This window comes from Neomonachus schauinslandi, chromosome 8 (assembly GCF_002201575.2).
Source record: "Neomonachus schauinslandi chromosome 8, ASM220157v2, whole genome shotgun sequence".
Lineage (NCBI taxonomy): Eukaryota > Metazoa > Chordata > Mammalia > Carnivora > Phocidae > Neomonachus > Neomonachus schauinslandi.
The window spans coordinates 74,504,312-74,520,302 of record NC_058410.1 but is presented as its reverse complement, the minus strand read 5'-3'; the positions used below and the strand labels follow the sequence as shown (position 1 = coordinate 74,520,302).

General features: G+C 38.1%; 1 protein-coding gene across 1 annotated transcript in view; it reads right to left on the bottom strand.

Annotated features, from left to right (window-relative positions):
* Positions 1-15,991, bottom strand: part of ME1 (malic enzyme 1) — a 215,623-nt gene that overhangs the window by 156,555 nt on the left and 43,077 nt on the right. The window contains exon 5 of the mRNA XM_021693605.2: positions 11,772-11,921. Within this exon, the coding sequence (XP_021549280.2) occupies positions 11,772-11,921 (150 nt within the window). The remainder of the gene's footprint in view (positions 1-11,771; positions 11,922-15,991) is intronic.

The following is a 15,991-nucleotide window of genomic DNA, read 5'->3' as shown; positions in this document are numbered from 1 at the left end:
TACCATTTATGTAGCATACGTAATGCGTGAGTTTAAATATAAGAAGCTTCAAATATATTATCTAAGTCCCAGGTCCATACATTTAATTGCTTACCAGACTCCCCGACTTGGAAGTCGCACAGACATTTAAAACTCAACATGTCCTGGGGTGCCTGGGTGGCTCAGTCGGGTAAGCCTTTGGCTCAGGTCATGATCTCAGGGTCCTGCAATCAAGTTGAGCCCTGCATGGGGCTCCCTGCTCAGCAGGGAGTCTGTTTCTCCCTCTCCTTTGGCCCCTCCCCACTGCTCATGCTCTCTCTCTCTCTCTCTCTCTCTCTCTCGCAAATAAATAAAATCTAAAAAAAAAAAAGAAAAGAAAAAACAAAAACCCTCAACTATCCTGAAAAGAACTTTCTATCTCCCTTATAAACATATTCCATTATTCTGAGACTCAGTGAATGATAACCATCGTCCATTTGGTCATCAAGAAACCTGGGAGTTATAACAATACCAGTTGTAACAACTACTACTTGGAAACACCTACTTTGTGCCAAGAATTATGCAAGGTATATTATCTATATTAAATCTAATGCCACCCTCCAAAAATTTGCAAAATAGGTATTATTCTAAGAAATCTTATAGTAAAGAATCCTGTTTAATTTCAGTTAATTCAACTTTTCTTCAATTAATTTTAGCACTGAATGTTTTTTTCACTTTAACTTCTGGCAAACCAATTAACAATACTAATTGGATCAAACTTTGGAACGCCTTTTTAAAAAAAAAATCATCAAACTGTTTTATTAGCTCATTCTTTTTGCCAAAGTCATATTAGTGATCTACCAATCAAGATGAGTAATTGAAAGGAGGATAGTATGAGTTTAAAGTTGTATTTTCTGGGGCACCTGGGTGGCTCAGTTGGTTAAGCATCTGCCTTCAGCTCAGGTCATGATCCCAGGATGCTGGGATTAAGTCAGGCTTCCTGCTCAGTGGGGAGCCTGCTTCTCCCTCTGTCTGCCACTCCCCCTGCTTGTTCTTTCTCTCTCTCTCTCTCTCTCTCTCTTGCTCTATCTCAAATAAATAAATAAAATCTTTAAAATAAAAAATAACAAAAATAAAATTGTATTTTCTATCTGTAATCAAAATTTTACTTCCAGAATAGTCTGATTCTTTGGTATGAGTCCAATTTTTTCAGATCAATTATTTATGAAAATTTACCTTTTAGAATAATATGCTTAAATAGTAGGAGAAATAAAGAACATACCAGTACTTCATGTTTTTTTATGTGAGTGGATAGAGTTAGTATTAAGTTACTCTTTCTATGAGGTAGCAGGTAACATATACTAATTCAGCACTAACCAGGCACTAAGCTTAAAAGCATGGGAAATACAGGAATAATTTTAAAATATGATCCCTTTTCTCTAGATGTTTATAATCTAGTTGGGACTAAATAAAGAGTAAAATGCCAACAAGAGAGACCAAAAGGAGAAAAAACAAAAAACTGAGCTCACAGAGCAGATTGTTATTGCCAAACATGGGGGATGGGAAGTAGGTGAAATGGGTGAAGAGGTTGAAAGGTACAAATTTCCAGTTAGAAAATAAATAAGTCATGGGGATATAATGTACAGCATGGTGACTACAGTTAATAATACTGCATATAATAAATAATGCTGCATATAATAAAAATGTACATTTGAAAGTTGATAAGAGAGTAGATCTTAAAAGTTCTCATCACAAGAAAAATAATTTCTTGTTACCATGTATGGTGACAGGTATAACAAGACTTATTGTGGTGATCATTTCACAATACACAAATACCAGATCATTTTGTTGTGCACCTGAAACTAGTATGTTATATGTCAATTATACCTCAGTAAAAAAATTAAAAAATAAAATAAAAACAGACCAAGAATACTTTGACAGAGCAATAGAAATACCAAAAATAGCAACATGATTAATTGCCAAAGGCATGGTAAAATGATATGTAGCTAATCAGAGCTTATAAAAGAGAGACGTTTCTTGGAAAATGCAGTGTAAAATATAACAGGTAGAAATATTTCCAAAGAAATTACATAAATCTGCTTTAGTTGTCCTTTATGTATACCTGCATTATCAATTTGCACAAAATGTTTCTTTAAAAAAAAGTTTTACAGAATACAAGTAATTTAAGTAACACAGTAAGCTCAGCATTCTGCAAAAATACAAGAAGAATCACCTCTAGCTCCAAAAATCACACCTCTATCTACAAATTAGCCACAGTTAGGTGTGCTGACACAAGCATACTGCACTAGCAAATACTGGAAGTTCTACAAGAATTAAAATGTTATGGGTACATGAGAACAAGATAATCCAAACAAACTTGACATTCTTAAAAATCATTATCTGCAACATCTTGAAAAACCCAGAGTATCTATGGCAAAGAAAAAAGAAATTCCACACAAGACCAATAAATGAATACTCCAGCATCATACCTTAGGGGAAAAAAAAAATGCTGGAAGAGTTACCCATACAAGAATTTATTTTTGGATACCTAGTCAGATTTTAATGCCATATTCAAAATGAAAAATATATATCTAGCCATAGAAAAATATCATATTGAGACAGGGAAACTAAAAGAACCCCATGAAAAACTGCTTTATTCACTCTTTTTCCTGCTTCCACTCTTGCTGGGACCTACACCGCACCCCTCTGACACACACGGTATAGAACACAGAATAGATGTCCTACTCATAAAGGTCAAGGATTTAATGATTTCTTTGGAGTCCTCAAGCACAACAGATAACATCGAAGGAGTTACTTGGACAGGGTCATCATGAACATTTTCTAAGACCACAGACTCCACAAGACCCCTGGCTGAAGAGCAAAAGTGACTTATGGAGAATGCCTAAATCCTATTCTTGGTTCCAGGATTACCGAGAAGACATGTGCACCAGACCACTATCCTCAATAAAAATCCCAGGCCCCAAGCAAAGACAAGACTTACTCTTCCTTCCTTTCTCAGTCTCTCAGACACTCTGTCAGAATCAACATTCTCTCTATACCTTTAATAAATTCTGCTCTCACCTCCTCTTGGCTCAAGTTTGATTTTTATCCTGCATGAGGTCAAGGACCCTCTTGGTTGGGCCTGTGAGAACCTCCCTCTGGGTCCTTGGAAACAGCCAGACTGCATCAATATCACGAAGATATATTAAAAAGTCTGAGATCAAAAGATATACCTCTTAGGGGAGGAGCAAGATGGTGGAGGAGTAGGAGACCTACATTTCGTCTGGTCCCAGATATTCAGCTAGATATCAAACCATTCTGAACACCTACAAACTCAACAGGAGATCAAAGAAAATAGCAGCAATTCTATGGACAGAAAAGCAACCACTTTCTGGAAGGTAGGACGTGCGGAGAAGTGAATCCAAGGTGATAATATGGGAAGATAGACCGTGGAGGGAGGGAGCCTCCTCAGCCAGCTACCAGCAAGTGACAGAGCAGCAGAGCATAAAATCGGAACTTTTACAAGTCTGTTCCACTGAGGGACGTCGCTCCAGTGGCTAAGCAGGGGGTGGAACCCTTGCTGGGACAGTGTGGTCTCAGGACCCTCAGGGGCACAGGAAGACCAGGGGTGACTGAGTGTGGCAGAGCTCCCAGGTATGGGAGCGGGGAAGCTGGCTGCAAAGACGCAGCCAAGGAGTGGGCTCTCAGCTTGGGGTTGCCATAAACTGTGATCCGTGAACAGTAGGGCCACTACGCTTCCAGCAGGGACGCAACAAGTGGCAGACAAGGGGAAACTCTCCTTCCTCCCCCCAGGAGGAGCAGCGCAGGAGTGCACTGCAGGAATCTGCTGGGTTTAGAGACTCCACACGGGGTCGTGCACCAGAGACAAAAACGCTTAGTCACAGGCCAGGTGAGCATGGAGTGCAGCCAGAGACCAGGGAGATAGGAGTGATTGACTGCTGTTCTCTGGGGGCTCACTGAGGAGTGGGGCCCCCATTCTGGGTTCCTCTGGGGCCAGAGATTGGGAGGCCGCCATTTTCACTCTCGTCCTCCAAAGCTATACGGAAAGCTTACAGGGAACAAAAGCTACCGAGAGCAAACCGGAGCAAATTACTTAGCCTGGCCCCGGCAAGGGTAGGGCAATTCTGCCTCAGGCAAAGACATCTGAGAATCATTGCAACAGTCCTGTCCCCCAGAAGATCAGCAAGAACATCCAGTCAAGACCAAGTGTAATGAGCAATGAGAACTGCAAAACTCCAGCGCTAGGGGAATACACACAGAATTCATGGCTTCTACAAGTAATATTGAAAGGGGTCCTATAAGCAAAGAGAGAGCCTAAAAGTAATATAGACCAGAAAGGAACACAGACAATATACAGTAACAGTCACCTTACAGGCAATACAATGGTACTAAATTCATATCTTTCAATAGTTACCCTGACTGTAAAAGGGCTGAATGCCCCAATCAAAAGACACAGGGTATCAGATTGGATGAATAAAACAAGATCCATCGATATGCTGTCTGCAAGAGACTCATTTTAGACCCAAAGACACCCCCAGGTTGAAAGTGAGGGGAAAACCATTTACCATGCTAATGGACACCAAAAGAAAGCTGAGGTGGCAATCCTTATATCAGAAAAATTAGATTTTAAACCAAAGACTGTAATAAGAGATGAGGAAGAACACTATATCCTACTTAAAGGGTCTATCCAACAAGAAGATCTAACAATTATAAATATTTATGCCACTAACATGGGAGCAGCCAATTATATAAGGCAATTAATAACAAAAGCAAAGAAACACATCGATAACAATACAGTAACAGTAGGGGACTTTAACACTACCCTCACTGAAATGGACAGATCATCTAAGCAAAAGATCAACAAGGAAATAAAGGCTTTAAATGATACACTGGACCAGATGGGACTTCACAGATATATTCAGAACATTCCATCCCAAAGCAACAGAATACACATTCTTCTCTAATGCCCATGGAACATTCTCCAGAATAGATCACATCCTGGGTCACAAATCAGGTCTCAACTGGTACCAAAAGATTGGGATCATTCCCTGCATATTTTTGGACCACAATGCTTTGAAACTAGAACTCAATCACAAGAGGAAAGTCGGAAAGAACTCAAATACATGGAGGCTAAAGAGCATCCTACTGAAGAATGAATGGGTCAACCAGGAAATTAAAGAAGCATTTAAAAAATTCATGGAAACAAATGAAAATGAAAACACAACTGTTCAAAATTTTTGGGATGCAGCAAAGGCAGTCCTGAGAGGAAAGTATATAGCAATACAAGCCTTTCTCAAGAAAGAAGAAAGGTCTCAAATACACAACCTAACCCTACACCTAAAGGAGCTGGAGAAAGAACAGCAAATAAAGCCTAAACCCAGCAGGAGAGAGAAATAATAAAGATCAGAGCAGAAATCAATGAAATAGAAACCAAAAGAACAGTAGAACAGATCAACAAAACTAGGAGCAGGTTCTTTGAAAGAATTAATAAGATTGATAAACCCCTGAACAGACTTATCAAAAAGAAAAGAGAAAGGACCCAAATAAATAAAATCATGAATGAAAGAGGAGAGATCACAACCAACACCAAAGAAATACAAACAATTATAAGAACATATTATGAGCAACTATATGCCAGCAAATTAGATAATCTGGAAGAAATGGATGCATTCCTAGAAATGTATAAACTACCAAAACTGAACCAGGAAGGAACAGAAAACCTGAACAGACCCATAACCAGCAAGGAAATTGAAGGAGTGATCAAAAATCTCCCAGCAAACAAGAGCCCAGGGCCAGATGGCTTCCCAGGGGAATTTTACCAAACATTTCAAGAAGAATTAATACCTATTCTTCTGAAACTGTTCCAAAAAACAGAAATGGAAGGAAAACTTCCAAACTCATTTTATGAGGCCAGCATTACCTTGATCCCAAAACCAGACAAAGAACCCATCAAAAAAGAGAATTACAGACCAATAACCCTGATGAACATGGATGCAAAAATTCTCACCAAAATACTAGCCAACAGGATCCAACAGTACCTTGAAAGGATTATTCACCACAACCAAGTGGGATTTATTCCTGGGCTGCAAGGTTGGTTCAACATCCGCAAATCAATGTGATACAATACATTAATAAAAGAAAGAACAAGAACCATATGATCCTCTCAATAGATGCAGAAAAAGCATTTGACAAAGTACAGCATCCTTTCTTGATTAAAACTCTTCACAGGGTAGGGATAGAGGGTACATACCTCAATATCATAAAAGCCATCTATGAAAAACCCACAGCAAGTATCATTCTCAATGGGGAAAAACTGAGAGCTTTCCCCCTAAGGTCAGGAACATGGCAGGGATGTCCACTTTCACCACTGCTGTTCAACATAGTATTAGAAGTCCTGGGCGCCTGGGTGGCTCAGTTGGTTAAGCGACTGCCTTCGGCTCAGGTCATGATCCTGGAGTCCCGGGATCGAGTCCCGCATCGGGCTCCCTGCTCGGCAGGGAGTCTGCTTCTCCCTCTGACCTTCCTCCCTCTCGTGCTCTCTGTCTCTCATTCTCTCTGTCAAATAAATAAATAAAATCTTTAAAAAAAAAAATTAAAAAAATTAAAAAAAATTAAAAAAAAAAAAAAAAAAAAAAGAAGTCCTAGCCTCAGCAATCAGACAAAAAAAGAAATAAAAGGCATCCGAATCAGAAAGAAGTCAAACTCTCACCCTGATATATGATACTTTATGTGGAAAACCCAAAAGACTCCACCCCAAAACTGCTAGAACTCATACAGGAATTCAGTAAAGTGGCAGGATATAAAATCAATGCACAGAAATCAGTGGCATTCCTATACACCAACAATAAGACAGAAGAAAGAGAAATTAAGGAGTCAATCCCATTTACAATTGCACCCAAAACCATAAGATACCTAGGAATAAATCTAACCAAAGAGGCAAAGGATCTGTACTCAGAAAACTATAAAATACTCATGAAAGAAACTGAGGAAGACACAAAGAAATGGAAAAACGTTTCATGCTCATGGATTGGAAGAACAAATATTGTGAAAATGTCTATAATACCTAGAGCAATCTACACATTTTTAATGCAATCCCTATCAAAATACCATCAACCTTTTTCAAAGAAATGGAACAAATCATCCTAAAATTTGTATGGAACCAGAAAAGACCCAGAATAGCCAGAGGAATGTTGAAAAAGAAAAGTAAAGCTGTTGGCATCACAATTCCAGACTTCAAGCTCTATTACAAAGCTGTCATCATCAAGACAGTATGGTACTGGCACAAAAACAGACACATAGATCAATGGAACAGAATAGAGAACCCAGAAATGGACCCTCAACTCTATGGTCAACTCATCTTTGACAAAGCAGGAAAGAATGTCCAAAGAAAAAAGACAGTCTCTTCAACAAATGGTGTTGGGAAAATTGGACAGCCACATGCAGAAGAATGAAACTGGACCATTTCCTTACACCACACACAAAAATAGACTCAAAATGGATGAAAGACCTAAACTGAGACAGGAATCCATCAAAGTCCTTGAGGAGAACATAGGCAACAACCTCTTCGACCTCAGCCGCAGCAACTTCTTCCTAGAAACATCGCCAAAGGCAAGGGAAGCAAGGGCAAAAATGAACTATTGGGGCTTCATCAAGATAAAAAGCTTTTACACAGCAAAGGATACAGTCAACAAAACCAAAAGACAACTGACAGAATGGGAGAAGATATTTGCAAATGACGTATCAGATAAAGGGCTAGTATCCAACATCTATAAAGAACTTATCAAACTCAACGCCCAAAGAACAAATAATCCAATCAAGAAATCGGCAGACGACATGAACAGACATTTCTGCAAAGAACACATCCAAAAGGCCAACAGAAAGTGCTCAGCATCACTCGGCATTAGGGAAATACAAATCAAAACTCAATGTGATACCACCTCATACCATTTAGTCTGAATGGCTAAAATTAACAAGTCAGGAAATGACAGATGTTGGCGAGGATGTGGAGAAAGGGGAACCCTCCTACACTGTTGGTGGGAATGCAAGCTGGTGCAGCCACTCTGGAAAACAGTATGGAGGTTCCTCAAAAAGTTGAAAATAGAGCTATCCTACAACCCAGCAATTGCACTACTGGGTATTTACCCCAAAGATACAAATGTAGTGATCCGAAGGAGCATGTGCACCCCAATGTTCATAGCAGCAATGTCCACAATAGCCAAACTGTGGAAAGAGCCAAGATGTCCATCGACAGATGAATGGATAAAGAAGATGTGGTATATATATATATATATATATACAATGGAATATTATGCAGCCATCAAAAAATTGAAATCTTGCCATTTGCAAAGACGTGGATGGAACTAGAGGGTATTATGCTAAGCAAAATAAGTCAATCAGAGAAAGACAATTATCATATGATCTCACTGATCTGAGGAATTTGAGAAACAAGACAGAGGATCATAGGGGAAGGGAGGGAAAAATGAAACAAGATGAAACCAGAGAGGGAGACAAACCATAAGAGACTCGTAATCTCAGAAAACAAACTGAGGGTTGCTGGAGTGGAGGGGGGTGAGGGGGATGGGGTGGCTGGGTGATGGACATTGGGGAGGGTACGTGCTATGGTGAGCACTGTGAATTGTGTAAGAGTGATGAATCAGAGACCTGTACCCCTGAACCAAATAATACATTATGTGTTAATAAAAAAATAAAATAAACACACATAAACACACACCCACAAAGATATATCTCTTTGCAACTGTATTAAGCTCAGTACTTGGACTATTATCCCCTAATTTTCGCTTATTATGTTCCTAATTGCTATCATCAAATACACAAAGTAAATGTAACAAGGGGTATAATCCTCCTGTTCATTTTCTGAATGTCTTAGAATACTTGCTGTTGCAATAGGAAAGACTTAATAGACATCTGCCAATTTTGGCTTTAAAAAATAGTGTACAAGCTAACTAAGGTCTGAAGATCCATCATTATTCAAACAGAATCTCAATTTCCTTTCCAATTAAATACAATGTCTAAATATATATGCCACATAACACATTTTTAAATAGGTTCCTTTTTTTATAGTCATGGGAGAAGCCAGGAGAATTATTCCATTAAATAATTTCAAAATCATCAGAAGTCTAGCATGATATACACATTAAAAATCAACATGACAAAAAAACTGCCATAAAGAAATCATATAGAAATAATTTTAGGAACTTTACTTTTTCTGTCAGTAAAGCATTTCTTTACCTAAATTTCAAATACTGTGGAAAAGCTGAACAAATAAGATGAATATCTCCACCTACATTCAACATTTGTGAGCATTTTGCTACAAATGCTATGCTACCTCTTCCCTTTCCCTTTATGTATCAATTTAGTTTTTACAAATCCCCATGTAATCAAATACATTAACACTTTTAAAGAAAAACAGATGACACTGAGTCAGATAAATACTATAAATATCTGTGTATAAATTCAGTTCCACTTGCCACCAAATGGGTTCAGACAGATCAAGTTTATCCCAAAGGAGAATTTTCTTAATATTTAAATTTTAAATATGTAGATAAAGGATGGTGGGCTGTAGTTTAATCCCAGATTACAGAGGAAACTGAAGCATAAAAACAGTCAATAATTTATTAAAGACTCAAACAAGTAGCAAAATCAAGTACATGAAAAACAGGCAATCTACTCCAGAGGCCATACTTCTAACCACTGCTCCAGGGAGCCTCCAATCCAACAGGAAATCCTCATGATTTTTTTTATTTATCCAGAATAATTCCATTATCCCTAATTACAATGCTGCCCTAATCTGAAACACCATCCTCTCTCACTGGGTTTACTGCACTAGCCGGCTAACTAGCTATCTTATTCTTCTATCCATTTAACTAATAGTAAAAGCCAATGTTCTCTAACCTACAAGAAACTCCAGGTTCTGTACCTTCTCATTTATTTTCCATCAGTGACCTCCCCCACTCCTCCCTCTCTCACACTGCCAGCACACTGGCTTCTATGTTGCTTCTCATCCCCAGGCATGTTCCCCTTTAGGGCCTTGGCACTGACCAGTCCTCCTGCCTTGCACACGGTTCCTTTTGTATCTACCTGACCACCCCCTCACTCCTGTACTAGCATTTTCTGCCCACTTTATTTAAAATTGCAACTGCCCCCCACAAAGAAATTGACTCTCCAAATCGCTCTTTCCTGCTCTAGTTTTTCTTTCTAACACTTTTTACCCTCAAACATTCTAGACAATTATTTTTTTATCTCCCTATCTCTTCTGCTCTTAGATTTTACATGTACCCTAAGCCCTTAAAAAATCATCTAGTGCATAGTAAATGCTCAAAAAATAATTGCTGCTATTAAGACATCTATGTCAACCCAAATACCTTCAGCTACACTCTTCTACATCTATAGTTGTTAGCATTTCTCAGGATCTCACAAAAAATTAGAATTTCAAAAAATATGCTTAAATTACATTTTAAAACAGCCAAGTGTTATACACTCATCCTTTTTACTAAGATTCTTTATGTAGAAATATACTTTATAAACATGGGGATGTTCATGACGTCACTCAGAAAAGACAGGGAAGGAAGAGCTTATATAGTATGATCCCTTGTATAAGGAAACAGTATGTATTTGTATTTACGGGTTTTCTGGTATGATGACATTAGGTATTCTTAAAGCATTTCTCCCTTCTGTATATTCGTATTTTCTCATTTTTTCAATAACGAATATGTATTATTTGTATGATTAACAAATAAATATACTATGCTCCCCAAAATTATCTTCACAATACAATTACCAGCTAAATTGTAACTCTTGCTCTATGAATAAAATATTTATTCACTGTTAATAAAACTGTTTTATAAATGCAATATAGATATGTGCTTTTAATGTTATTTAAGACACCACCTACAGATATTTATCTAATTATTTTCTTTATAAGAGGGATGTTGCGGCTAATTCTTTTGTTTATACAGAGTAATGTGGCACAAATGTGCTAAATATTACCAATATATCAATATATCTATAGGAAATCCACATATTCAATCTAACTTTCAAATATTACCTTTGAAATACTCTTCTCAAATACTCTTTTCAAATACTCTTACTTTGAAAACTAAGTACTTTTAATAGGCTTTTATATTTGCAGTATAAATTTATAAACATTTCTTTTTTTATCTTTAAATTCAGAACTGTAACATAAATATACTCAACTTGAGCTTTTCTTGTTGCTGTGAAAAGTATTAATATTTATTTCAATTATTCCCTGTTTCAAAAGTATTTAAAGTAATGTAATTAATAAAGTAAAGCTATGGATTTAGAAAAACTGTATTCTATATTTTACACATCTTTAAAGGCTACTACTATTTCGCTTAAGGAAAATCAGCAAAAAAGCTACTTTAATGCCAACTCTTAAGTTAGAAAATATATTCATTTTCAGAAAAATTTGGAATCCTTGCTTTAACTTCTAAAATGTATACATAATAGTGTTAATTAACATCTCAAAGAAAAGCTTAATTATAATTAATTACTTTCTTTCCAAACAAAACACAAGCTCACTTACTGTCTATAAAAGGAAACCTAAATAGGTTTGTAATACTTTTCCATGATCTTAAATCTAGAAAGAAAATATATTTTTTAGTGTTTACATAATTTATATCTGAAGTTCTTTTAAATGAGATTTGATTTAGGTTTTTCCAAACTTAAATACCATTCAACAATTTTTTTAATAACTGCAAAAACTTTACAAAAAACTAAATACACAAGGGTATTTAAAATCAAAGTTTACATACCTTGGCTTCCGAAATGCTAAACTATATTGCTGGCAAGCCAGACCCACAGTGGGAGTGTAAACAATAGGCATGAATTTCTCAATGTCAGACATTAGCACACTATAAAAGAGCTTTTCGTTTCTGTCTTGAAGATCCATTAAGAGAAGATACCTGTGGAAATTGGACATAATGAGATCTATATTCCAACAAGTTATGAAACAGCTGCTTAGAAATATAAACGTTTTTTTTTTTTTAAGATTTTTTATTTTTATTATTTATTTGAGAGAGAGAGAGAATGAGAGACAGAGAGCATGAGAGGGAGGAGGGTCAGAGGGAGAAGCAGACTCCCTGCCGAGCAGGGAGCCCGATGCGGGACTCGATCCCGGGACTCCAGGATCATGACCTGAGCTGAAGGCAGTCGCTTAACCAACTGAGCCACCCAGGCACCCCAATATAAACGTTTTTCAACAAAGTATTTTTTATGTCACGTAGAAGACATCTGATCAAAAAAGACTTTAGAAATATTCTTAAACACCTCAAAGAATGAACCATAAACCTGAGCAGTTGTCATTCAAACGTTAAAATCATTGCTGAAACAGCACAGTTTTATTTAATACCTGGAAAGACTTTATCCCTTTTTTAAAATAAAAATACCACTATAGATATAATTTAAACATTAACTTAACTAAGTAAACAGACTTCATCCTGTAACTTGTAGTACTGAATAACGAAGGGAAATGACAAGTAGAAAATAAGGAATTTAGCACCAACCCTAAAAATTACTAAGGTAGACAAGTTCAAGAGACTTATTGTTTGTATCAAATGGCCTTCTTCCTTCTAGAGGCATTTCTAACCCAGAGTTCTCTTTCTAAACATCAACCTTATCATGTTACCTGTAACCTTCGATAATTCATAGAATAAAACCCAAACTGCTCAGGACAACTTAAAATAGTCTTGCAAAATTGTACTTAATCTTACCAGCATTTTTAAGTTGATTTCCATTCCCTGGAATAGTTGAAAATGCACAGAATTTGGAGTCAGAGATCCAAGGATTCTAATGTTTGGCAAATAGATGGGTTATAGCAAACCCTGTAACATCTGGGAAGATGATGACTTTCAGGCATGCTAAAACTGATTTAGTAATGTGGAAATCATCATTGCTAAATCAATGATCAATTCTCAGACCTCATCTTATTTTACCTGTGAAAACATCTGACACAGGTGCCCTTCCTTAGAGCTCAATACCCTCTTTTTCCAGGCCATCATATTTTTCTTGGTTTTCCTGTCTCACTGGTCATTCCTTTCCTGTTTCTTTGTTGCTTCCTCCTCTTCTCTGAAAGCTCTCTAACACCCATATCTAATATGTTAGGAAATTAGGTTGGCTTTACCTTTAACATATATCCAAAATCTGTACACCTTCATTACTACCATCCTGGGTCTAATCTCTTACCTGAATTGTGATAGTCTCCTAAATATTCTTCCAGCCTATATTCTATTCTCAACATTGCAGACAGTCTTTTTGAAATACAGATCAGATCATGCTGATCTGTTCAAAACCCTGACTGGCTCCCATCTCATCCAGAATAAGACCAAAGTCCTTTAGTGGCCTTCAAAGCCACTCACAATCTGTCCTCCACTAACTTGCTAACTTCCCCTCCCAACCTACCATTTTCCCCTAGCTCATTCTGCTGCAGACACAGGTCTCTGCTGACCCTTGAACATACTGGCTGAAGAACACTATTCCTCAGATTTCCTCATGTAGTTAATTACCTCACTGCCTTTGATAACTCGCTCATGAATCACCTTCTCAATGAAGTCTATCCCGACTGATATAACAATATAACTACACAAACTGACCATCCTAACCCCCAGCATTCTCAGCTCCTCTTACCCTACTTTTTTTCATCAGCACCTGTCAATTTCTAGCATATTAATTTATTATTTTACTATTTAGTATCTAATAATTTTAAAAAATAATTTACCTAAGTTCCCTGAGGGCAGAGATCATCGTCGATAATCCCAATATCTCAAAGAACACCTGACACTCAGTTGATGCTCAATAAATATTTGAGGAACAGACTGTGGTAAAAACATGAATGTGACCAGCTCTTACGAGGCAGAGGTAAATGGCCCAGGAAAAGAATATAAAGTAAAAACATCAGAGTCTGAAGGAAAGACTTATGAACAAATGAAAGGGATTATAAAGGAGTTTAAGAAGCAGCAAACATATACATTAGGCAAACAGGCCAGCCTCTTTCCCCAGCTGTCCCCATCCTCACTCATGGGTTCATGAAAAGTAGCCATGGCAGGGATGGAGGTTATCCATGGGCTCAGCAACATGGACTTCCACTCACCAAAGCCAACCTGGCTAGAGACACTGCTGAATACCCCATCTGCGAGAAGAGACCAATGCTAAAGAGCTGATATGGCGCCATTCTAGGGGGTGATCAGCAAGCTAGCTGGTGGCAGGCTAATTACACTGGACTGCTTCCATCCATCATGGAAGGTGTGGTGTTAGTTCTTACTAGAATAAATATTCTGGATACAGATTTGTTTCCCCTACACACAATACTTCTGCCAAAACTATATCCAAAGATTTACAGAGTGCCTTAAACACCATTACAGTATTCCACACAATACTGCTATTAATCAAAGAACTCACTTCCAATGAGAGTAAATGAAGTGTGGCAATGGGCCCATATTCATGGAATTCACCATGTTTCCCACCATCCTGAAGCAGCTGCCTTGATAGAATGGCAGAATGGCCTTCTGAAGACTCAGTTACAGCACCAGGTAGGTGGCAACCTGCAAAGCTGGGGCAGTGTTCTCCAGGATGCCATATATGCTCTGAATCAGTGTCACTATATGGTGCTATTTCTCCCTAGCCAGGATTCACAGGTCAAAGAATCAAGGGATGGAAACGGAAGTGTGTGGCACCACTCACTATGACCCCCAGTGACCCACTAGCAAAATTTCAGCTTCCTGACCCCATGAACTTATTGCTCTACTGGCCTAGAAGTCTTAGTTCCAAAGGGAGGAATGTTTCTACCAGGAGACAATGACTCCATTGAACTGGAGGTTAATACTGCTGCTAGCCACTTTGGCCACCATACGCCTTTGATCAACAAGCAAAGAAAAGAGTTACTGTACTAGATGGGGTGATTGATCCTGACTACCAAAGGGAAGTTGGACTGCTACTCCATTATTATTATTATTCTAATTATTATTATTTAAAGATTTGTTTATTCATCTTAGAGAGAGAAAGAGAGAAAGAGACAGCACAAGTCAGGGAGGGGCAGAGGGAGAGAATCCTCAAGCAGCCACCCTGCTGAGCGTGGAGCCCAACACGGGGCTCAATCCCATGACCCTGAGATCACGACCTGAGCTGAAACCAAAAGTCGGCTGCTCAACTGAGTGAGCCACCCAGGTGCCCCATCTACTCCATAATTATTACTAATCTTCAACCCCCCAGCAAAAAGGAATTCTGCCAACAGACTGCCTTTGGACTGGAACTGCAACTCTTCCCTTGGTTTCCAGCCTGCAGATTTAGGACTTACCTAGGCTCCATAATGATGTGAGCCAATTCCTTAAAAATCAATCAATAAATCAATCAATCAGTCAGTCAGTCAGTCAGTCAGTCAGCCTCTCTCTATAGAACCAGCAGGATATGTGTATGTTTTGGTTCTTTTTCTCTGGAGAACCTGACTAATACAAATACTAGGTACTGGTTTGCTACCTCTTCCAACCTTTGCAATAATATTTTCAAATAACTATTATTTCTTTCAACCCACAAATAAAAAAACCTCAGGTTTAGAGAGTTGCAGTGCCTTAGTAAGAAAGGGCCCAGCCGCAAGTACGGGGCAAGACAGACACAGTGGTCATGGCAATGGTTGCAATAGTTTGCTTAAGGCCCCTAGTGAACCACAGCCCGAATTTCAACTGAAGGCTACCCAATTCCAAAGGTAGGGAACAATATTACCTTCATCTTTGTGCAGACATGGAAGCGAATTCTAAAAGTAAGTGACCCAGGTTTGCAGTAGTGTTAGAACCAAGCCTGGATGTTGAAAAAGTGTGCTTTTATCTACAATGAACTTCAAGTCTGACTGAAAGCCATTATGTCCTGTTTTACTCTGTCTTAAAGGGCATTTCCTGATAATTCACCTTCACAGCAACCATCTCATCACAAGAGAAAAGCAGTCTCTTTGAGGTTATATTTAGAAAGGAGAATTTTATATTATTCC